The 24,890-nt window shown below is 57.0% G+C and overlaps 1 protein-coding gene across 2 annotated transcripts in view; it reads left to right on the plus strand.

The window, feature by feature from the left end:
• PDE1C (phosphodiesterase 1C) overlaps positions 1-24,890 on the plus strand; it is a 288,406-nt gene that overhangs the window by 13,183 nt on the left and 250,333 nt on the right. The window contains exon 2 of one of the 2 annotated variants that reach the window (XM_054726097.1): positions 24,252-24,311. In XM_054726097.1, the coding sequence (XP_054582072.1) occupies positions 24,252-24,311 (60 nt within the window). The remainder of the gene's footprint in view (positions 1-24,251; positions 24,312-24,890) is intronic. The other variant, XM_054726098.1, reaches the window with a different exon arrangement.

The raw sequence follows: 24,890 nt of genomic DNA on the forward strand, positions 1-24,890 counted from the left end.
CCATTACTGTATTGTTCCCTACCTAACAAGGGGAATCCGAGGGCCCAGTAGCGGTGCGTCAGGAACTGGGCCAATGTTTGATTCAAATGCCTGTTGTAAAATATATTTTTAACTTTTAAAAATTACTCAAGTCCAAATTTATTGCTGACATATCTTTATATATCAACTGTCTGAAATTTAAAGGTGTTAGAGGGGTGGCCCCCTTTAAACATTTTTTATTTTTCAGTTACAGTTTACATTCGTTATCATTTTGTGTTCATGTCAGGTGTACAGCATAGCAATTGGGCAATCATCTCTTTTATAGCTTCCCCCTGGTAGTTCAGGTGCCCACCTGGCGCCGTACGTAGTTATCACCGTTTTATTGGCTCTATTCCCTCTGCTGTGCTTCACATCCCTGTGACTATTCTGTAACTTCCACTCTGTACTTCTTTTTTTAAAAAGAACATGTTTTTTATTGATTTTTAGAGAGAGGGTAAGAGAGAGGGATAGAGATATAGAAACATCGGTAAGAGAGGAACATCATCGATCGGCCACCTCCTGCCCGCCACCTACGGGGATCGAGCCCACAACCCGAGCATGTGCCCTGACTGGAAATCGAACCGAAGACCTCTTGGTTCCTGGGTTGATGCTCAACCGCTGAGCCCCCCTGGCCGGGCCCAATTTATACTTCTTAATCCCTTCACCTTTTTTATCCAGCCCCTCTCCCCTCTGGCTACCATCAGTCTGTTCTCTATATCTTTGAGTCTATTTCTGTTTTGTTTTCTTTGTTTATTCTGTTCTTTAATTTCACATAAGTGAAATCATATGGTGTTTGTCTTCCTCTGCTTGACTTATTTCACTCAGCATAATGCCCTCTAGACCTCTCCATGCTGCCACAAATGGTAAGATTTCATTCTTTCTTACAGCTGAGTGATATCCACTGTGTATGTGTACCACAGCTTTGGATCCATTGCTTTTAACTAAAAAAACCCCTCCTATTATATGTGTTCACTTATTTTATAAAATATATCAATTTCTTGACCACATCAGCAATTGTAAACATGTTAATTTATGTTGCAAGATTAGCTGTTTTTCTAGTGGAACTTGGAATACAGCTTCTTTGATATTTCAGTTTACTGCATTGGAAAAGTATCCTGAGATTGCAGGGTGAGCAGCAAAGCTCACCCAGATGGCCCCTGCTTATAAGTACCAGTCAGAATGTTACTTGAGCCCAGCTGGCACGGCTCAGTGGTTGAGCATCAACCTATAAACCAGGAGGTAATGGTTCGATACCTGGTCAGGGCACATACCCAGGTTGTGGGCTTGATCCCCAGTGTGGGGCTTGCAGGAGGCAGCCAATCAATGATTCTCTATCATCATTGATGTTTCTATCTCTCTCTCCCTCTTCCTTCCTCTCTGAAATCAATAAAAATATATTAAAAAATAATAATCAACCTTACAAATAAATAATTAAAAAAGAATTTTACTCGATGTTATGTAACTGATACCCGACAGAGAAATACATTGGGGGCTGAAGCTGATATAATGCACAACAGTCATCCGAAACCCCCAATTTGAAGTTTTCACGTCTAACAAAACAGCATGTGATTAATCTCATTGACTCACGTTATAATAAATATAAAAATTTTCACTTTTAAATAAAATTATGATAACTAAATATCATTATATCCATATCGGGGTTCTGTGCAAAATTCCATTTGAGTAAGAGGTTTACTGCTACAAATGTTTGAGACATTGTTCTAGATGTTTCTGCGTGCCCTTCTCTTCTCCGCCCTCTTGAGCGGCAGCTGTACTTCCAGCCTTCTGCGGCCCTCTGGGGTGTGTTCCTTTCTGCACAGCCCTCCGTCCCGTCCCCTCTTCTAGAACGAGAGCAGTGCTCACGCCAGCGCTGAGGTCTCCAGAAGAGAGGCAGCAGCATGAGCTGATACCTAAGCACATTCTCCTCCTCAGGAGCCCAGCCAGGAATCAGTGTTGTGAGATCGGGTTTCTCTGAACAAGGCTGCCTCCATTATTATTATTATTATTATTTTTTGTTAATCCTCACCTGAGGATATTTTTCCCATTGATTTTTAGAGAGAGTGAAAGGGAGGGAAGAGGTGAGAGGTAGGTAGATAGATAGGTAGATAGATAGATAGATATAGAAAGAGACAAGAGACACATTGGTTGCCTGACAGGGGGCTGGGGATTGAACTTGCAACCCAGGTACATGCCCTTGACCTTCGGTGTGTGGGCTGATGCTCTAGACACTGAGAAACACCGGCCAGGGCGCAGTTAGTCTTGTTCATGAATCAGTGGGCTTCATGCTGACTGTAGATACAGCTATCACTGCAATGCCTGCCCACCCCCCCCCATCAGTTGTGCTGGCCTTTGAAGGCAAAATTCAAACGTCACCCTCGCGTTTTCAAGGATGTCCTCTGCTCACTGTCATCACCGTGGTCATCACTGGCCTAACGTGTTCATTTCAGATAGGCACCATTCGTTACTATTACGTACCTGAATGAGTCTCGTCAAAAGCTGCACGATTGCCCTTGCTTCCTGGCAAAGCCATCCCAGATTCCAGAGGGAAACGTAATTTGGACTGAAGAACAATAGGGGACATTGTAGTGTGAAACTGGAGGAACAAAACAGCGTCTGTCTGGGCATTTTGGGGAAGCCTGCTTGAACAGGGAGGGGAGAGCAGAGGAAGGCTTCCGGGCAGGGCTTCGCTGAGGGCTCTGGGCTGGTTGTTTCCTAGTCCCGTGAGAGTACCAGGGAACGTGGGGCGTGGACACTCCGGGGCATTAACTTCAGGACAGAGAGAGAGGGTCAGTGTGGGCACTGAATCCGTGGATCCATTGGCATCATGACTGGGCCTTTCTCAGCCATTGCTTTTGGGCTGCACCCAGCCCGGGTGGCGTGGCTGTCCCTGCATGAGGTCTCCCCCGCCGGTGGGCACAGTGTGACGAGAGACCGAACAGCTTAGATCCGTTTTGCAGGGAATCAGAAACCAGCGTTGGGAGTAGCGGAGTGTAAAAGGCAGGGGCTTTCGAGTCCATGGACCTATGTTCAAGTCTCAGGGCAGCCACTTGGTGGCTGGTTGACTCCGGGCATGTTAGCCAGTCCCGCTGAGCTCAGCGTGTTAACCTGTGAAAGAATAAGTACCTGCCTCCTACCGGAAGGGTCACCTACTAAAGTATAGAAAGGGCTTGAGTGCAGTAGGTGCTTGATAAATGTCGGGTTTAGTCCCTTCTTTGATGAACACGAATGCTACCTTTAATGACCTGTGTAGTTTGCCCGTTAAATCGTCAGCCCCTGCCAGTGTTTTAGGGGCTCTCTATCTAGTGGTTCTCGATTGTTTGGAGTGTAGAGGTACCCTAGTGACCCAGGGGAGCATTTGCAATCATTGTTTTGCAAACATCCTAGCAAAGGCCGGATCAGGAAGGAATCAGTGGATACTCAACCTAGGGCAGCGGTCGCCCACCGGTGGTCCGTGAGGTCGGAAAGGCTGGCGACCGCTGACCTAGGGGATGGTGGGATTTTGATGAAGAGCAGGATATTTGCATGGTCCTAGAGCATCTTGAAAGGGAGGGGAGAAAACAGTAGGGATAGCGAGGAAAAACCGGACATCACCTTTGATGAGGCAGTCAAGATGAGACAACGCTGAAGGACAGGTGAACGGTGTGTGGCTCCATGTGTGAGTCCCTGAGAAGGAAACATCTGTGCAGTGTTCTGGCTGAGCATACGAACCTCAGCCTAACCCCAAGGAGACATCAAGGGCCACAGAAGTATTGTCAGGGTGGATGTCTGAAGTTGATAACTATTGTGGTTATCCCTGTTCTCGGGAAATACACCCTTAACTATTTAGGGACACTCAGGGTCATTTTAATCCATCAGTGTTTTTTTATTGTTATTTTTATTAAGGGCAATGCTTTAACATCGGTGGCATGTTCAAAAGAAAAATAAAGTAATGATATTGCATTGATGCCCAGGGAATAAGTGATTTCAAAATAGTGAATGACTTACACCCACCAGACGTCCTTCTAGCCGTTCTGATTTCCATCGCTGAGCTTCACATTAACAGGCACTTCCGGGCAGGTTCAACGTCAAAGTCAAAGTTGACTTGATTCCTGGCTTCTGAGGCCAACAGGGAACTCACGGAGCAGGATGGGAACTTCCTGGCTTCTCGCAGTCCCCGGGGGTGGAGGCAGATGAGATCTTTGCGTAGTGAGAGCCCACAGAGGGCTGCCCTCCGCAGGCTGACCGCTCTGCTCGGGGGAACCAAGCATTGGCGTGGATGAAATTTGAGGGAAAAAGTGACTCATGTTTCAGTGGGACCGCCTCCGAGCCAGATGTTTTACACGCGCATCGTCCCGTAAGACCCGGGCAGCCTCGAAACGTAGAGATCTTGACACACTTCCCATTTTGCAAATGGGGAAACCGAGGCTCAGAGAGGTTGCCTAACGTTTCCACGGCCACACAGCTCATGAGGGTTGGAGTCAGGTCCCCGACCCTCCACCGCTGACGGGCTTGTTCGTTTACATTTGGTTGGACCGCGTTCAGTCACTGCTCTTCCCTCATTGCCTCCCAGCCCGACCTTGACTCTGATTTTTAGGGACTTTCTGCTTTGGGTCAGGCTGGAAGCCACAGTCCTAACCACCCTCATCAGCGAGCCCGAAACAGGAGGATCCGCGCAGCAGCTCTCGTGGGCCTGGGGAGGTCCAGTCCTCAGGGCCTGGTGGCGTCTCTGGTCTGGTGGCGTCTCTGTGTAGGTGGGACAGGACTTCTGGCCGCCGTCCACGGCCGGGCGAGAGAGACAAGATGCGGGTTGTGTTGTGTGCAGTGACACCGACCGAGGGGGAACGGGATTGTTGAGAAGCGAGCTGCAGAATAAGCGGGCTCATCCGAGGAGCCTGGCGGGCGACAGGTGGCTTCTGTTGGGAGTGGACCACCGGTTGGCGGCCGCTGCTCTAGATGGCTCCGGTCGCCTCAGCCCCCACGGCGGTATCAGGGGGGACGTGGTGCTTTTGGCTCTGGGACTTTCCCCGGAGGAAGAAAGCCTCCCTTCAGAGCGGTGCTTTGTGTCTCTGTTTGGGTTGCTTTTCAAAATTTCCGCCCAGTGTAGTGAGAAAGCCATGCCATTTAAATCAGATCCAGATGTCAGTCTCAGCAATGTGTCACATCCCTCCGAGGACACACAGCGGCTGGGAACCGCCTGAGGTCCCAGCTGCTGAGCGGCGGAGCCCAAACCCACTCCAGTCGTGAGCCGGGTCTAAGGCGGGGTCCTGGCGAGAGCAGGCGTCTCCCGGGCCCTGAGCACCTGTGTCCTGAGCCTTCGGGGCCCCTGTGCTGTCCAGCCGTGCCCACCTGAGCTGGTGCAGGGGTGGAATTTAATGCCGTGCTGATGGCGGGAGAGGAGAAGGGAGAGAGGAGGCAGGAGAGGGAAAGCCTGAGTGGGGTCTCGGGGCGGCCCCCCACCAGCCTTGGCCTCTCCTCTCCGTGCAGAATATGGAAGAGCAGTTCATCAACACTTCTCTTCGGGAGGAGAAGATACTCTCTGGTCTGGGGAGCTGGGAAACACCATACGAAATGCTGTCAACGTCTGTCTGGTTGCCAAGCCTTTGCTGGCTGCATACCGGTGCAGAGCTCCTGAGGTCGGGCCGTGGCGTGAGAAGGGGGACCTGCTGGGGATCTCCTGCTCCCCCTGGTCCCCCCCTCTCACCCCCGAGGCAGGGCGCACCGCAGACGTTCCTTTGTCTAATCATCCTAGTTTCCAAGAGGTAGACTCTGTTGTTTCCAATTCGCAGATGAGAAGACTGAGGCCCCGAGAGGGGAACGGACCTGGGTGTAGATGGCCCGTGGCAGCCCGAGCGGCCTGTGGAAGGCTCTGAGCCTTTAGGGGTTCCTGAGGGCTTAGGAAAGACGTCCTTTGGCCTGCGTGACAAAGCACAGAAGGCCGCAGGCTTGTCCAAAATAGCGCGTCAGGAAGTTGGCCGCCTGCTCCCTGGCTTTCCTGGAGCTCCCGGGAGTGAGCCAGGCCCTAAATCGAGGCACTTAGGTCGCTGGCTGGCCGCTCTTTCTCTTTCGCTGGCCCGGCTATTCTTTCCTCTCACCAGCCGGGCTGTTATTAGGATGTTTTACATGACGATTCCTCAGGATCCCCAGACTCCTGAATTCCCTGCTCTGGCACAGGGGGTGCTGGGCGCGCACAGCTTGTTAGCTGAGAATCCGCAGGGGGCGCGCCCTGGCCCTGGCCCCTCTGCACCCCGGCCGCCCCCAGGCCCTGCCCCGCGCCCGGCCCAGCTCTCGGGGGCGGGGGGGGGGGGGGGGGCGGGGAGCAGGCAGCACACAGAAGACGGAGCGGTGAGTGCCAGGCGTTTGGGTTTGGAAGAGGCGGGTTAGCAGACGAGGGCCGGTCTGAGCACCAGCTGCAGCCCAGGTTCCGTGTCACCCCGCCGCCTGGGCCGCCTCCCGTGTGCCGACCTCATGCCGGGACGTGATTTAATCCCTGGAAGTGGGTTTCATCATTCCCACGACATCGACGAGGACTCGCAGGTTCCCAGGGGCTCGGGAACTGGCCCAAGGCCCCCACCTGAGGGGAGGCTGAGCCCAAATCCGAATCCAGAGACACTGTCCTGTCCCTTTGGGGCCCGGTCTGGCTCCTTGGCCATTACCCAGCTGCCCGAGCTGGTGGCTGGAAGGGGGCGTGAGGCTGCCCGTGCCACCGCCTTGGCCAAGAGACGCCCCTCGGAGAGCTGGTATCTAAGCTCAGGTGCTCGGGTCTCCGGGGGTTGATCCTCGTGTGAATCTTGCCGTGAGCAAAGTGGGGAAACAGATTTGAGACGAGCTTGGGCAGGTCTTGTTCTTTGATTTCCTTCCCTCATCCCCGTCCCTTGGGTCCCTAGGCAGTCACTCTCGGTCACACGGTCACCGCCTTCTGCCTCCCGAACGGCCTCCCTCCTAATCGTGTCCTCCGTCCACCTCCACAGCGGCCCCCGGGCTCTGTCCAGGGCACAGAGTGATGGTCACTCCTCTGCTTCAGCGCCCAGTGTGTGCCCACCGCCCTCGCGAGGGGTGTCTGCCCAGCCCGCCAGGCCCTCCACGGCGCTGAGCTAGCCTCTGCCTCTCCCGTCCACGCGCACACGCGCGACCGTGCAAGCCGCATCCTGCCATCTGTCGTCCCGCCTCGTCCTGCCTCCGAGCTCTTGTTTCCGCCGGGGAGTCCCTGCCCCTCCTCGTGCCCTTCAGGGCATTGCAAGTGCGCAGCCTCCGCGAGGCTTTCAACGTCGTGGCTTCCTTTCCTCTTCGGTTTCCATAGCATTTCATGTTTCCTTTTTTTTTTTTTTTAAATAAAGGTCTTTTTAAATTTCATTTTTATTGATTTCAGAGAGGAAGGGAGAGAGAGAGAGAAACATCAGTGATGCAGGAGAATCATGGGTGGGCTGCCTCTTGCACACCCCACACTGGGGAGTGAGCCACAATCCGGGCACGTGCCCTCACTGGGAATAGAACCGTGACCTCCTGGTTCATAAGTCGACGCTCAACCACTGAGCCATGCTGGCTGGGCAGCATTTCGTATTTTCAATGTCAACACTCCAAGTCATACATGTGAGTCCGTCGCTTGTGTCTGGCTCCATGATTCTCTCGGGGGCAGCAGAGCGGGCCTGTTCAGCTCAGTCCCCAGCGCCTGGCGCGAGCGGGGCCTCCATCTAATGGAAGTTTCACCACTGGGTGACAGCGAGGCCCGAGGCCAGCGGGGCGGTCCCCTGTCGCTGCTTTCTCTTTCTTTCTTCTCAGGAGCAAGCAAACCTCAGGGGACCCAGAGATCTGATCACATTTTAGTAAATGAAGGTGTGCGTGTGCGTGTGCGTGTGTGTGCGTGTGTGTGTGTGTGTGTGTGTGTGTGTGGCGGCGCTCCCACAGAACTCTCTGAGATTTGGGCATCAGGGCCCAGGATTCTTCTTGTGTTGGGGCTCCTGGCTCTCTGATGCAAAACTCCATTCTGTGAGCAGATGCCTCCTCTGTGCCAGTCACGGAAACACAGGTCCTCTCACGCACGCCCCTGGCGGCCCTAGGAGACAGGCGTCGCACGCTCGTTCAAAAGATGCAGACCCTGGAGCCCAGGGAAGGCAGGTGACTGTGCAGAGGTGGCCGAGGGCAAGAGGCAGCCCAGGGCTGCTCAGAAGGAGGCCCGCAGGCTGATGGCCTTGGCCTGCCCTGCAAGCTGGGGCCAACGCCCGTGCTCAGGCCCACACCGCCTGAGAGGCAGACTGGGAGTCCGGGTGTTGCCATACTCTCTGGGTAGATTGATGCGCACTGAAGTTGGAGAAATTTGAAGGGGGTCCAGCTGCATTCACACTGAGGTCTGTGCACCCCCCAGGCCCGAGCTCACCTCCTGCCCCTGTCTGCCCCCTCGGGAGGAGAGGGGAGGTGTGGGCGGGGCAGCCCTGGCACAGAGACAGATCCGGGCAGTTTATCTTGGTGTCTTTCCTCTGAGTGGCTTTGAGACCCATGAACTCGTTAATCTCTTCACGGCGTGGCCAGCTGACGTCAGCCGCCCTGGTTCAGCCGGCTCGCTCCGGCCTCTGTGTCACTGCGGGTGACGGCTCCTGGGGCACAGCTCTTCTGGGAAAAGGCTGGCGTGGGGGAGGGTCAGTGTCCCAGCGCCGCAGATGGCTGCTCTCAGTAAGAAGATCGGAAAGATGGTTTGGATTTTCCCCTGCTAGATTAAGGATGCGCATTTGCCTTTTCGGGGCAGCCCTTATCCCCTGAGCGAATTCCATGGGCAGGGAAGGGCTGGTGGGAAGCTAGCGCTGATTGCGGGGTCTTAGACCCTCTGGAGGGCAGCCCTTCTGGGAGGTAGGCAGCTCCGAGCAGGGGTCTCTGAGGTCTTCTCTGCCTTCCACCCGCTCACCCGCACATGCATGCACACACACTCACACATGCACACAGACACACACACTCACACATGCACACAGACACACACACTCACTCACACAGGTACACACATCGTGCACACACACACACACATGCACACAGACACACAGACACACACACTCACACATGCACAGACACATATAGATACACACACTCACACAGGTACACACATTGTGCACACACACTCAATATGCACACACATTCACACAGGTATGCACATGCACACAATGTGCACACACATGTACATGGACACACACATGTGTACAAGCCATGCAATACAAGCACACATCACACATATATACACAGAAAACACACATGTACACACACATGCACACATGTACACAAGTATAAGCATGCACACACACACAACACACCTTCACCCACTCTGGGTGGGTTTCCCTACGTCGGTGCGCTCTGTGCTGAAGAGTAGAGGAAAAGTCAGGCCTGTCTTCACTCAGCCGCCAGGAACATGGCTTCTCCTGGTTGCTTTTGGAACCTGTGACACCAGTGATGGGAGCCACTGGGCTTCACTCTACAGCGGCGGGAGGGAGAGGGGTTCCTGCTCTCTCAGGAGGCGGGGAGACAAGCTGCTCCCCTCTTCCTGGGACCAACACCCAGAGTCCTGTGCCTTCTCACGAGCGTGCAGAGGACCCGAGCTTCCCGGCCTGTCAGTCGCGTGAGGTCGCAGCGGCCAGTCAGAGGTCACCGCATTTGCCCTCGCCTGCACCACACAGGACTTGCAGCCCCTCGGAGTCTCCCCGCGGGGGACTCACACCCACTTTGTGCTCTCTCTCCACTGCAGCAGCCGCCCCGCCCCGCACCCGACGCCCTTGCAGCCCGCCCAGTGCGGACCCTCACACGCGCCCCCTGTTGTCTCAGTTCATTGTTTCCCTGGTGACCCCTGTCCCTGCCCTGCCTTCCCCCGCTCCCTGACTCCCACGTTTTCTCGGTCGTGAGCTCCCGTGGCATCCAAACGCGTCGTGCTGTCTGGTTCCTCTCCCTAGGATGGCGTGCTCAGGCTTACATACTGGGGACGTTTCTTAAGAGGTCAGCCAGCACCTCGTCCACGCCCTCTCCGGTGCTCCTGTGTGAGCCTCTGGGTGCACCCAGTAGGCAGCATCGCCCTGTATTTGTGTGCCTCTCCCCTCCCCCCCCCCCCGCCTCTGTGAGCTCTGTGTCCAGCTCAGTGCCCGCCGCGTGGCTCGTACCACAGAATGCGTGTCTGGGTGACACGGAAGCCGTCTTAGGTCAGCCCTGCCGCTGAGCCAGGCAGAGGGGTTGGCTCCACTGTGCAGATGAGGAAACCGAGGCTCAGAGCGGCCCCGTGACAGGCACCGCGTCTTCAGCAGATGCCGGATGGAGCAGGGCCCAGCTGCCTGCTGTCTCCAGAGGCACAGGCCTCTGCTCTGGCTCCTGGCCTCCCCCGACCCCCCTCCCCCAGCTGCATGAACGCAGTGTCGCTTAACGTTTCTGGAAGCCCATCCGTGGAAGGGAGAGGAGACCACAGTGCGAAGCGCAGCCCGTGGCCAGCAGGTTCTCGTCCTCCCTCTGGGATTTCACTCATCGCAGGGATCGGCCTGGAGCGTGGCGGCTGTGTTCTCTGGGAGGCTGGGTGACGTGAGGATCGTCGTCGGGTTTCGGTAAAAGCCCCGGGGGCTGTGGATGGCGTGGGAAGGCTGTTTACAGAAGCCACAGCGAGGATCCCGCTCGAAGGTCCCCAAGGGCCGTGCTGAAGAAGGCTTCGTAGAGCCTGGATTTACGAGGTTTTGGAAATGTGAATTCTGCTTCCGGAGATGACCTAATCAGGGGTCCTCAAACTTTTTAAACGGGGGGCCAGTTCACTGTCCCTCAGACTGTTGGAGGGCCGGACTATAGTTTAAAAAAAAACTGTGAACAAATTCCTATGCACACTGCACATATCTTACTTTGAAGTACAAAAAACAAAACGGCAAAAACACCCGCATGTGGCCTGCGGGCCGTAGTTTGAGGACGCCTGACCTAAATTCACTTCATAATGGATGCCGGCGACCAGCTCACAGGTCGCTGCAAACATTAAGTATCATTCCTGGGAAGGTATGTCGTTTCTCACCAAGATGCCGGCAGTAGCCCGGTTGACCCTTCAACCCCAAACCCGTTCCCATCCAACAGCCAGGATGGCCTTCGGGAAACACGGCTCCGAGTTCACCTTACCCGGGCGTGATGCGCGGACGGCTTCCCATCCACCTTGCGGCTCAGAGTGGGACCTGGACCGGAACCAGGTTGTGATCAGTAAGCCCCAAGCAAGGACACAAAGCGAGAGCAGGCATTTACGAACTTTTGTAGGAACTGGCAAGAGAGTTTATGTGTGTGAAGTCTAAGAGTAAAAGAATAACACGTGGGCTTGTATCTTGTCTGTCTTTTAATTTTCTAGTGACCCGTTTTTATTGGTTTTTACAAGAGTATTGGTCTACGACACACCGGCAAGCAATGGTGTGAGCGGCACTGGCTCGCAGGGCCGAGGTGCTGGCCCTGCGGCCTCCCTGGCCTCACTTCCCAGGCCCGCCTCCATCCGCAGCCACGCGGGCCTCCTCACACGCATCCGCCTCCCACGTGGAGCGTTGCAAGCGCCGTTCCTTCTGCCTGGGATCTTCCCGCTGCCAGTCCTCGTGATGGGCTGAATTCCAGCTTGTCCTTCAGCTCTCAGCTCGCACATCCGTTTCCTGAAGAAGTCTTCTTTTTCCTTTCCCCTTCCCGACTCGCCAGCGAGTGACATGCTCTCTCTGTCCCGGTTCTTCTTCGTAGAGCTTTACAAAACCGTCACCCGATAACGAACTGTCTAACTGCTGTGCTGGAAGCCCATTTCCCACTAGAACGTACGTTCTATGAGCACCTACTCTGCGCCTGCTCTGTGGGTTGTGCCCTGTAATCCTGGGATCTCGCACAGTGCCAGGCACCGAGTAGGTGCTCAGTAGACAGTTAATTAACGAGTGAATGAAGAGTCGGTTGAAAAATGTGCTTGGGACATTTGCTTATGTGAGTACTTAGGTGTATTTATAAAACCAGGGAGCAGTTGCCCAAGAGTCGGTAGGTCCCACAGAGGAGGGGACATAGGTGGTCTGTGTAGCACACGATTAGCTCATCACCTGGAATAATTGGCATTTGCCTAAAATATTTGTAATCCCCAAGTATCCTGGCCTATAGGGAAGCACACTGGAACACTTCCTGGATATGTTAGCCGTCTGTTGGGTTAGCTGTCTGATGGACCGTCAGAGGAGATCTCCACTAGATGGCCTTCACTGTGGCTGGAGGGTGGAGTGGGGATGAGGGCAAGAGCCAATGACAGACGTGGAAATGCCTATGACCAACCTTTACAGAGAGTCTGGACTTTACGCTAATAGCCAGGGGGAGCCGCGACGTGTTCAGGGGTATGGGCTGGGGAATGGAGACAGGGCAAGAAGTCATGAATATTTTAATTAGGTTTTTATTATTCATGGTGGATGGTTTAGCGTGTGCAGTACCCTCCCCGAGCCAGGCACCTCCTCTGTGCATTTGCTGGCGAGGGCGGCCCACCTGGGAGGACCTGTAGGAGGCTGCCACCGTAATCCCAGAGGGCGCTGGCGGGACGGGGGTGGGGCTGGGGAGGAGGGCAGACTAGGATCCCTCGGGCAGTCGGGGGCTGGGAAGAGGCAGATAGACGAGAGGTGGAGTCCACAGGAGCTGGTGATGGATTCGATGCGGAAGGTGAGGGAAAGGAGTGAAGGAGGAGGGATGCCCAGGGGCCTGGTCTGGAGAACTGGGCAGGGGAGGGGCCTTTCCCTGGGCTGAGGCTTCAGGCTGCTCATGTGCTTAGATGGGGCCACCTGAGCTTCCAGTGTGCGGGCAGGACTGTGCGGCAGGGCTGTGCGGGCAGCGGTGTGCAGGCAGGGGTGTGCAGGCAGGGGTGTGCGGGCAGGGCTGTGCGGGCAGGGGTGTGCGGGCAGGGCTGTGCGGGCAGGGGTGTGCGGGCAGGGCTGTGCGGGCAGGGGTGTGCGGGCAGGGGTGTGCGGGCAGGGCTGTGCGGGCAGGGCTGTGCGGGCAGCGGTGTGCGGGCAGGGGTGTGCGGGCAGGGGTGTGTGCGGCAGGGCTGTGCGGGCAGAAGGCCCGAGGGGCTTCGTCCTGGGCTGAGGCCTAGGTCCGCCTGGACTGTGGACCTGCAGCTGCAGGTGGGTGAGTGCACAGCTGTGTCCAGGGCGACAGGGCGGTTTAAAGAATGTAGCCTTGGCCGCATGCTTGTGCATGTGTATGTGCGTGTGCATGTGTGTGTGTGTGTGTGTGTGCCGTCACTTTCTCTGTCTGCACCATGCTTCACCCCGCTCCTGACTTAATCGGCTTGACGTGGACAAATGTCACCATCTGGCACTGGCCGTGCGCCTGTCCCATCGGAAGGAGGGGTGATTCCACGCAGAAGCGCGGGTCCCACCCGCTTGCCTTCGTGCTGCGTCAGAGCCAGACCCGCATCGTAGCCAGCCTGTGCGTTGTTTTAAAGAGGGAGCCGTATTTGGACGAGCTGCGAGGCAGACTTCATGCGGGGAAAGGTCTCCGGTGTCAGGGCTTTACTGCGTCCTGAATCAGGGAAACAAGGCCAGCGGCCGGGCGTGCCTGGGGGCCGTGGGCCTGTCGGCTGGCAGAGGAGTGTGAGAGGATGTGGCTGCGGCGTCCTCAGCCCGGGGCAGGCACTTTATGAATAGCCTCCAGCCGGGCAGACGGCGGCGTAGGGGGAGCCACGGAGCGGGAGGGCCTGCAGCAGGGTCCTCCTCGGGTGGTCTGGGCACCCTCCGCATCGGAATCGGCTGGGCAGGCCGCCAGGAATCTGTCAGTTGGTCTGAGATGGACCTAAGAAATGGTCCACTTTTATGAAAATCCTCCCCTGAGGATATGTTGACTGATTTTAGAGAGAAAGGGAGGGCGAGGGAGAGAGAAACAGCTGACCCGTTGCCTCCTGCACGTGCCCTGACCAGGGATCAAACCCGAAACCTAGGTATATGCCCTGACCCGGAATGGAACGAGAGGATGACACTCCAACCAGGTGAGCCACCAGCCAGGGGAGAAATGGCCCACATTTTAAAAATAGTTTTTTAAAAATTGATTTCAGAGAGGAAGGGAGAGGGAGAGAGAGACAGAAACATCAATGATGACAGAGAATCATCGATTGGCTGCCTCCTGCACGTCCCACACTGGGGATCAAGCCTGTAACCCGGGCATGTGCCCTCACCAGGAATCGAACAGTGACCTCCTGGTTCATAGGTCGACACACAACCACTGAGCCACGCTGGCCGGACACAAATGGCCCATTTTTAAGACCTAATTTGAGAGCCGCTCCTACAGGCCCACGTCTCCGAGTCAGACAGACCTCTGGCTCCAGCTCTGCCACTTCACTGGGCGCGTGTGGCCAGGGTTCCCGCTCCCTCTCAGTCTCAGACGGGTCTTCTATGAAATGGGGAGGGTAGCAGAGTCTGCCCATCGATGGGTGGTTGAGAGGATTCAGTAAAGGGCCCAGCACAGAGCTTGGCAGGCAGTGGGTGCCCGTAAGTCAGAGCTATTGTGTTGTGACCCAGCTGCTGCCAGGCCCGCGGATCTGGGCAGCTCATCTGTCTTAACGCAAAGCTGTAGAGCTTAGCCCGCTGTGCCGTGGCCGGCTGCACATGCGCACTCGGCTTTTAAAAAAATAAACGCTTAACTGTACACCCTCCTTTTCCTCTTGGTTTAATTTAAAGTCCCCTGAATGTAGTATATTTTGCATGTATAATCTTTTAAAAAAATATATTTTTTGTTCATTTCAGAGAGGAAGGGAGAGGGAGACAGAGAGAGAAACACCACTGATGAGAGAGAATCATGGATCGGCTGCCTCCTCCACACCCCCCACTGGGGATCGAGCCTGCAACTCAGGCACGTGCCCTGACCAGGAATCGAACCGTGACCTCCTGGTGCATAGGTCGATGCTCAACCACTGAGCCACTGCCGGGCTGCAGGTACATTCTTAAACATTCTACCTTAAGGCACGCATTTGTGTTGGGCTCCGGGCAGGATTCTATACACTAGACCAACGAGACCCTGCCGCACAGGAGACGGCAGGGGGTTGCCTGTGAGCTCCTGCGATGTTTGCTTCCTGAGCCACTTCAGAGCCTCCCCCACACAGGGCGTGCCTCCACGGAGCCTCAGACACGATGGCTGACTTATTTGTGTGCCTGGATTTCTTTTTTTTATCTGAAAAATTGAAACAATCTCATGGGCTGTTGGGCGGATCCACGCGATGGCAGTTACGAAAGGCACTTGTTCTTCAGCGGAAAGAGTTACAGCAGCCCAAGGTAGCGCTGATGCCGCTCGGCGGTCACTCCCACGCACGGGTCCGGGCGTCCGTTGTCCTCGCCCCGCAGCCGTGGACAGCCTCTTCATTGGGCTGTGAAGGGACCTCTCTCCCTTCCCCCACCGTCACCTGTAGCCACAGCGCTGGTGCCATCTTCCATGGTCCAAGGAAGGCTTGGTCTCTCTCACTGAACATCTACCATCTGACAGGCAGGTAAATGCCCACGTCTGCGGACTTGAACTCACCGCCCCGGGAAGGGAGAGCACCGCCCACCAGAGGGTTTCCGCCGTGTTTGGCTGCGTCCAGAAGCACTGCCTTCAGTGAAAGGACCCAGGACCTGGGCCCAAGAACTCCAGGCCCGAGGGTCCAGGAGGACTTTCTGTGCCACATTTGAGCGGCTCCATGGCATCCCCGATAAGAGGCTGAGCAGGCCCACTCCCTCCTGGACTGCTTTGACCACAGGAGCAGAGGCAGGATGGGAGGGGATGCTGGCGAAAGGGGGAAGTGGAGTGGGCTGGGGTGGAACAGGGTCAGAAAGTGACAGCCCGGCTGGCGTGGCTCAGTGGCTGACCATCGACCTGTGAACCAGGAGGTCATGGTTCAATTCCCGGTCAGGGCACATGCCCGGGTTGCCGGCTCGATCCCCAGTATGGGACATGCAGGAGCAGCGGACCCATGATTCTCTCTCATCATTGATGTTTCTCTCTCTCTCTCTCCCTGTCCCTTCCTCTCTGAAACAAAAAATATATATATTAAAAAAAAAAAAAGGAGAAAAGAAAAAGACAAGAACGAACTCTCATGAGAATGAATTCTGCTTTCTTCCTAAATGGACTCAGGACCAGCTTTGCAGATCAAGGAACTTATTGTATCGCACAATCACCTAAATGTGAGGTATTCCAGGACTGCGAGGGCTCTTAGAGGTTTTGCTGTTTCAGCTAAAGGTGTGCAAAGGGAGGCACTTGTCCGTCCGTCTGCTCGGGCCTGACTGGCTGGCAGTGCCCGGGCGGGTGACCACGGCTGCCACTGAGTCACTCTTTGCAGCGAGAGGTTGAGCTCCCAAGGGGACTAGCCCCTGAGCCCCGCCGGGTGCGTCCCCCCTCCGTCCCCCCGTAGGGGCACCCGTGGTAAAGGAGAGAGCGTGGCCGTGGGCTCCCTGGGACCGTGTCCGTGTCCCTCGCAGTCACACACCAGGAGGACAAGGGTGCCCGCCTCGCAGGGCCGTCCTGGGGACCCCGTGAGCTGAGCCCCGGTGCTGCTCCAGCAGGGAGCTGTGCTCAGGGAGGTCCGCTCTCCATGGGACGGTTCGCGGGGAGAGCCGCCTGGCCGCAGCAGTGCGTGGTGACGGCCGCATCTGCGTTGCACAGTGTGTGCTTTTCGTGGCTCCTCTGGCCCCTGGGCCGCCCTGCCTCCTGGGGGAGGTCCTGGCTGGGGCCGCTCAGCCCCTGGGCCGCCCTGCCTCCTGGGGGAGGTCCCGGCTGGGGCCGCTCAGCCCCTGGGCCGCCCTGCCTCCTGGGGGAGGTCCTGGCCTCGGCCTAGACAGCTGCCAGGCGGAGCTGATGTTCCGCGTCGCTGACACGGGCCTGCCCCAGGCTTCCTGTCATGTTAGTCGCCGTGAACCTGGCACCATAGTTCCTGCTCGTGCTTTCTCCACGTCCTCTCTTTTCCAGAAGCCCTCGTGAGCTCTTTATAGTTTCTGGAAATCGCGTGTTCGGTGGTGTTTGGGCATAAGCACAGATCAGAAAGGCGTGGGGAAGTCTGTTTACGATGCAGAAGGACTGGGTGGACCCGGGGACACGCATTTTAACATGCCTACTCCCGCCACCAACCTCTGTGCAGAGCCACACCTCATGCCACGTTGCTCAGTCCATGGATTTACGGAAACAAGTGTTGGTTTTGGGGAACCAGGTACAGAGTGCCTGTCCCACGGCGAGGGCTTCCGTCATCTCAGGTATTGGGTATGGTCCCGGACCCTCCTGGGCAGCCGGAGGGAAACCTTCAAATTGCGACCGTCTTTCCACGTCTCCCAGGTCCCAGGGTCGCAAAACACCGGCCTCCCTCTCCTGAAGCCTGCAGCCTGCAGCCTCGCCTGTACCTCCTTCGGGGTGCGGGCGTCTTTGAAGTCTCTGCATTCTCCGTGCCTGTTTGTGGGTGAAAGAATGCAGAGTCTCCTCGCTTTTGCAAAGCCCACGTCCTTAGCTTGGGTCGGGTTAGTGGGTGACTGGGCAGTGAGCCCCTCTGAGCCCCATCCTGGAGCATCCCCAGGGGACACCGCTCCTGGCGGGTGCAAGAGGGTTTTCGTCACGGCATTAGAAACACCGTTGCGTCAGGTTTCTTTTCAGCAGGCCGCGGCGAGGCTTCCCGATGCCAGTGTGCGCCGCGCATCTCCGGGATGGGCGGAGTCTGGAGGTTCCCGGCTGTCTGGCAAGCCCCCTGCCTGTGGGACTGTGTTGGGTAGGGCGCTGCCTTCCACAGACTCTCATTGGAAAGCAGCGTCCTGGGCCGAGGGAGCTGGTGATCGCATGGGGATCGTAAACACCCACGAAGGAAAGAGAACTGGCGTGGATTCCATGTCCAGGTCAGGGCCAGGGCTCACAGACACGGCTCTCAGCATCGGCCTCGGGCAGGGCCACCGGGCGGGCGGGTGGTTCTGGAACCCCTGGAGTGCACGGAGGCCAGCTCCCCGTGGGATTCTGGCTGCATGGCCTTGGGGTGCACCCAAGGCTTTCAGAGCCAGCCTGGGCTCTTGCCTAGTTCCTGGTGATCTAGTGTTTACTGCGGCCCCAGGCCCAGCGACCAGGTCCCCGACCGCCCCTGTGCTCCGTCCTTGGTCCCCGGGGCCCACTCCTTCACGTCCTCCTCCTGTCCCGGCCCCCGGCCCCGCGGGAAGCTGAAACACAGCACTCATTCATTCCTCCGCTCCACAAACCGGGTGTGGAGGTGCTGTCTTCCACCCAGCATTCAGGCTTCTCCGCCCACGTTCCCGTCACCTGTCAGGACGCAGGCGGATCACGCTGGGAGCAGGGGCCTGGTGTTATCCTGTCTTCGTAGAGGGAGTGTGTCTCATAGTAGTTTTTGTAAGAACCGTCTCCTTGGAAACCGGCTGCCACGCACGTCCTCCTCTCAAAGGCTTGTGTGAGGCGCTTCCTTCTGCAGCCAGTTCAGGAGCTCTCGGGTCTCAGGGTCCTTCCTGGTGGGGAAGACGACACTGTCTTGTCCTTTGATCGTCTGCCTGTCCCAGATTCCAGCATTTCTCTCGAAAAAGAAGGTGGTAAAGGCAACCAGCCCTGATTGGGCCCTCACAGCCGGTGGCAGTGGCTCCTCACCGCTGCTCTCCCAGACGCAGGGACCATCCTCCACGCTTGAAGGCAGAGGAGCTGAGACTTGGCTACATGACTTCCCCCAGGAAGGAGACAGGGTTTGGACCCAGGTCAGCCGGCTCTTACTTCCAGCTGAGCTTTTTTTAAAGAAAATTTTTAAAATTGATTTTTTAGAGAGGAAACGAGAGGGAGAGAGGAAACATCAACGTGAGAGGGAAACATCAATTGGCTGCCTCCTGCAAGTCCCCTACTGGGGATCGAGCCCGCAATCCGGGCCTGTGCCCTGGCCAGGAATCGAACTGGCAACCATTCAGTGCCCGGGACGGTGCCCAACCCACTGAGCCACGCCGCCCAGGGCTCCAGCTGAGCTTCGAAGGACTCTTCCAGGCCCTACTCTACTACCTCCCACCCCAACCACAACGTTGGTTTTTACAAGAGAACAAACCCACTGTTATTTACTCACTCTTCAGTGAGTGTAGGTCCTTAGGGGTACAGCACTGTACACATCCCGCGTCCATGGCCTTAGCGGGAGGTGGCTTTGGAATTCAGCACGAACCACCCACTGTTTCCCTCAGCACGACTCTGACTGGCGCAGTTTGCCACCAGGAGGCACGTGCCGTCTCTGCTTTGCACACACAAGCACATCTGCCCAGAGAGGATTCAGCTTCATCTCCCGCATACACGCCTCCAGGTCCCGGAGAGCCGTGCTCCTCTGGGTCTGGGGACCCCGCTGGTAGCCACACGGATGGCCTTGGACCTCACCTTCCAGGCGGGTTGGTCCTCACAGGCCCGGCTCCCGCAGCCTCCCAGCTCCAAGGTGGAGGGAGCACCCAGCCCCGTGCTCTTGAACACCTGACTTTCCTCGGGTCTATGTGCCTGTGTGTGTGTGTGTGTGTGTGTGTGTGTGTGTGTGTGGAGGGGGCGGGGCGGGTGGGCAGGACTTTGCTATTTCTGGTGTCCAGTTGGAACCATTAAAGTCCCCCCAGAGCCGGTTCCCAGGGCAGGTCAAGGAAAGTGTGAATCACTGAAAACCACAGGGAATTTCCACATCCCATTTCAAACCAGTGCCGTCAGCTTCCTCCCGCTCGACACCAGCACTCAGGCCGCCGATCTCCAGGGGCCCAGAGTCCCAAGCTGAGCGGCCCCCTCTCTCCCTGTCGTGCAAACAGCCTGTGCGGCTCAGCCCGGGAGACGGGCCCCACCTGTGCCGGAGGCTCCTCTCACAGTGCTCGCTTATAGAAGCTCGAGCCTCGGGACCATTTGTCTAAAAGGTATACCACGCGCATGTTCGTTGTGCAAGAGTGTCCTGCTGTGTGACCCGCGCACGACCCACTCTCCCTCCTCCTACCTGCTCCCCCTTAACTTCCCCCCCGCCCCCCAGTCTGCCTAAGGCGCTCTCGCTCTCGCTCTCGCTGTCCACCAGGAGGAACTCATCTGTGTCAGGCACCCCGGACGCCAAGACGTTGCTTGGATCACCCATCACCATCTCCCCAACATTCATCCCTCTCTGACTCTGTACCCATCCATCTGACTCCACGTCTCCACTCCCCGAGCCGCCACGGGTCCCGGGAGCCTTCTTATTTCCTTGAGAAAACAGAAGCGCTCAGAAGAGAATGTCCACGCGCTCCCACGGCACAGCCTCCACGTGTCCCGCACGCACACGCACAGGCTCCGCATCGTGCCCAGCACTTCCCGTGTCTCCCCAGACACGCGCTCCGGGCCGGGGAGAGACCGCAGCTGAGGTCACCCCCTCCCTCGTGCAGTGGGCCCGGTATCCCCTGAACTTTTCTTACAATCACCCTCCGCCCCCTTCACTGCATCATGCTCGTCAGCACGTGGACACGCTCTGATAGCTTCTATCCTAAAAAAAAAAAAAAAGAAAGAGCCCAGCTGGCGTGGCTCAGTGGTTGAGCGTTGACCTATGATCCAGGAGGTCACGGTTCGATTCCTGGTCAGGGCACACGCCCGGGTTGTGGGCTTGATCCCCAGAGTGGGGCGTGCAGGAGGCAGCCGATCCATGATTCTCTCTCATCATTGCAGTTTCTATCTCCCTCCCTCTCCCCTCACCTCTGAAATCAATAAAAATATATTTAAAAAAAGAAAGGAAGAAGTCCTGTATGGACGGCCGTGGAAGGCCTTACTGAGAAGGTGCCAGCTGAGCACAGTAGTTAAGGATGATCTCGGCCGAGCCTCTCCCCAGCACCCCACCCAGTCCTGCTTGCTGCTGCTCAGGCCTCTGCGTGTTGAAGGCAAGGCGAGGTGAGGTGAGGCCAAACCCCTGCCAGCCATTCCGTGTGCGTCGCCTTCTGCAGCAAGATGCCCCGAGCCTCACCCCAAGGCTTTTTTCTTCGCGGGGAGTTCCTTGCACCTGGCTTTCCAGCCACCAGGCTTCACAGACCATCTCACCTGGGGTGGGGTCCAGAGCTTGTGGCCCTCAGCCGGCAGCGCCAGGAAGATTTCCTTGAGGAGCCGGGCTCTGCCTCGCACCAGCTCACTCACGGTGTGTTTGCCCTGGCACCCGGCACCCCAGCTGCGTTTACGCTCGCCCAGGTGCCAGGGCTTTCAAAACAGGGTGGCCGTGTTTTGGGTGCTGGTTTTGGGTACAAAGCAGTGCGCACCTGCTCAGGCCCCCACAGCTGTTGGCCCCGCCCTCCTCCGCCCTGTTGGGTGGCCTGCAGTGTTGGCGGCGTCGCTGGGCCCTCAGAGCCGCCTCTGGGCCTGGGGTCAGAGGCCCATTGCTCCGAGTTAACTTCCGGTCTCCCCCCACTCCCTCCCACTCATCTCCATGACAAGCCCTTATTTCAAGATTTGTTTCTAGCCATTTTTTGGGGGGAGTTGGGGTAGGGAACATGCAACACACAACACACATAGCAGGGGAAAACCTCACTTAGCACGCTCTTCTCAGATCGGAATGTAGCTTCCGAGGCAGTTGATCAAAACTTAGGATCCTGTCCCCACATGCAGGGTTTCTGATTTAGTGGGTCAGGGACGGGACCAAGGATTCACACCATCACCATCATCACCATCAGCATTGTCATCATCACCACCACCATCACCATCACATCACCATCATCACCATCAGCATTGTCATCATCACCACCATCATCACCATCACATCGTTACCATCATCACCATCATCATCATCACCACCATCATCACCATCATCATCATCACCATCATCACCACCATCATCATCACCTTAGAGTCAGTCTCAGAGCTGATCACACCCGAGTAAACCCACTGAGAGGCCCTGCACCTCCCTGACTCCCTGGGTGTCGGGCGAGTGAAGCCTGTTGTTGCTGCCCCTGCAGAGTCCAGCCCAGCACCGGGCTCCAGGCGGCACTCGGCACACACACTGGAGGTGGAGGCCAGGGAGGTGAACCTTTTTAGGAAGAACCTTCCCAGGGCCAGGGACGGCCCACTAACGGACCCCGCAGTCATGTTTGCAGTCTCAACAGTTGAATTTCTCTGAGAGTCATGTCTCTGTTGAGGATTTTAATGACAAAACAGACGGAAGGCATTATTCTGCGGGCCACTCACTCTCCAGGAGGCTGAGATACGAAGATGAAAAGCTGCGGTCCTAGCCTTGGGGGGGCGGAGGGGTGAGAGATGCTGTTCTCACGTCGGGGTGCCCAGACCAGCGTCCTCGGTAGGGGACTTGGTAGAAGTGCAAGTTCTCGAGCCTCACCGACCCACTGGATCAGATCAGGCACGGGGGCCGGGGTCTGTGAGCTGGAGAAGGGGCGGTGGGAGTCGGGGGAGCCTTTGGGAAATCAGAGGCCCCACCTGGGTCTTCAGGGATGATGGGAGTTGGCCAGGCAGGAGGGGCGTCCTGGGGAGGAGTGTCCCGGGGAGGGGCAGCGGGAGCGCTGGTCGGGAACACGTGACAAGGATGCTCTGGGGCACACAGCGAGCTGAGGAGAGGTGGGACCGGGTCCGACACCAGGCCCCGGTGGCTGGGTCGAGTCTTGCAGGGGTTGGGCATCACTTGACGGGCGTGTGGTGTTGGCCCTGGTGTAGGAAAGGGATGCTGGTGGCAGGGTTCCCATGCCTCCTGGGCAGGGACAGCCGTCCTGGCCCTCACTGGCCTAGAGCCCAGGCCCAGCCTCTCCTGGCCTGACTCGGACCTGGGTCAGCAAGTCCCCTCCTCGGAGAGGGCGGCGGGGAGAGGCGCGCCAGCCGCGGTTGCCGAGTCCGTGACAGTGACAGAGGTGTCACCGCACCTCTGTCCTCCCACCGGGACAGCGCGACTCCACGGTGGACGCTGCCGTGGTGGCCGGTGTTCTGCAGCGGCCTTCGCAGTCCTGCTAGACAAGTAGCCCATCCGTTCCTGCGGCAAATGTTTCGGGGGAAAAAATCCTTGCTTTCTTTCCTCCTTTAGACTTTGGACTCCGGACCAGGGAAACGCATGTCTAGACCTAACTTGGGCTGGCTCCTCCCCACCTCCCTCTTTCTCACTGTCTGTCCGTCTGTCTTTCCCTCCTTCTGTTGGGAATGGCTGGGCTGTGAGATCCTGGGAGCGGGGTGCAGCGTCACCGCCCCCTGCTGGTCACTGTGTGTAACGCCTGGCTTGTAAGGTACAAAGGTGGGGGGAGACCCGGGGCAATGCAAATAACAGAAACACAGACGTAGGCCGAGATCGAACGCCTTAATTTTAGAAAACCGGGCACATGTCGTAAATGTAAAGGTGTCTACCTTTGTGAGAGGGCGAAAGGAGTGTTTTGACTCCTCCCCTTCTTTGCAAAACGCTGGAGTGCGTTTATGAAGGAGCTGCTTCTTGCGTCCCGCCGAGGTGGCCTCACGCAGCAGCGATGACATTACCGACCCTCTTCCTCCCACTAACGTTTCTTCCGAAATGGAAATGAAGGGGGTTTTCCAGCTGACTGCGTTGGGTGTGCACTCAGGCCGGGCACGAAGGTCTAGGCCTGTGCTGACTGTGTGTGTTCAAAGCAACCGAGGTATCACCTTCTGGGCATCACAAGCGGCATTTAAGGTGAGGAGACCTGTGCTTCCACCTGATAATCAACGGCTTTGTTCATCACAAAGATGGCATTTGTAAACACAGGGGACATGGACGACGCAGGAGGCGTGATGAGTTACGGAGAGGCCTGTCCGAGGAGGGTACCCTCCGGCCGTCGGGTTCCTCGGGCAGTTCTCTGGAAAACTTCCCGGGCCCCCCGTTTTGAAGCCCCCGATGGATAGTGTCTAAATCTAAAGGTCCTTGGAATAAACACCAACCTTGCCGTCTCCTGACATCCCCGCCTTGGCTTCCCCCCAGCTCATCCGAGGAAGCCGGGCTCAGGGCGGGTGGCTGGGGCGCAGTTGTGTGTGGAGGGTCGGGACAGCCTGCTGGGGGGACGCTCGGGGCAGAAGGACCGCCGTTCGCTCGCTGGCTCGGAAGCCGGGGCTGCCCGGCTCCTGCTGAGTGGACGCGGGCCAGCTCAGTCCCCGGCACCGTGGGCTCCGTGTCGTCTGGTCCTCCCCAGCTCCCTTCAGACGCTCTCGTCAAATCGACGCGGACATTCGACCTCACTTAGACGGGGAGCAGCGTTGGAAAATTAGGGGCCGAAATGAAATTCTCTTTCCAAGACTCGCAGGCACGTTCCTGGCGAACCCTCCAGAGCACCCGCCGCAGGTGGGCGTGCTGCGCTGACACCCGGGCCTGCTCCTAACGCCTCCTCTGTTTTCTTTGTTCCCAGTTGCGAACGAAACCGGAGACAAGGCTGCCGGGCCGCTCAACCGCTTCTCCCGCTTCTCCCGTGAGTAACCCTCCCCTCCGGGCCTGGGCTCCTTCGGGGGTCTTAAAAAAATAAAATGTGTATCTTGATTTCAGAGAGGAAAGGGAAAGGGAGAGAGAGAGACAGAAACATCAGTGATGAGAGAGAATCATCAGTCAGCTGCCTCCTGCACGCCCCCTACTGGGGATCGAGCTGCAACCCAGGCTTGTGCCCTGACCAGGAACCGAACAGTGACCTCCTGGTTCGGAGGTTGATGCTCAACCACTGAGCCACCCGGCCGGGCTGGATGCACTTTCATTTCCAGCACCACCACTACCAGCTGTTTCACTGGCAACAGGGAAGTTCACGGCCAGCTTCCCCGCCTTTAGAAAAAGACGCTGTTGTTTGAGGTCCTGGCCGGAGAGCCGCACAGATCCTTGCGTCGTTCCCATCAGGTCAGCCGCGTCCTGAGTGCAGACCCTCCCTGGGACGCCAGGCGTGGGGCTGAAAGGATAATGTCTCCATTGACAGGGCTTCTTCTGCACGCTGAGGCCTTTGGGAGGCGTCAGCACGTTGGGGTCGGTTCCTAGGAATGATGTTTATGGAGCTGTCATGGCACGT

This window comes from Eptesicus fuscus, chromosome 14 (assembly GCF_027574615.1).
Source record: "Eptesicus fuscus isolate TK198812 chromosome 14, DD_ASM_mEF_20220401, whole genome shotgun sequence".
NCBI classification, from domain to species: Eukaryota; Metazoa; Chordata; class Mammalia; order Chiroptera; family Vespertilionidae; genus Eptesicus; species Eptesicus fuscus.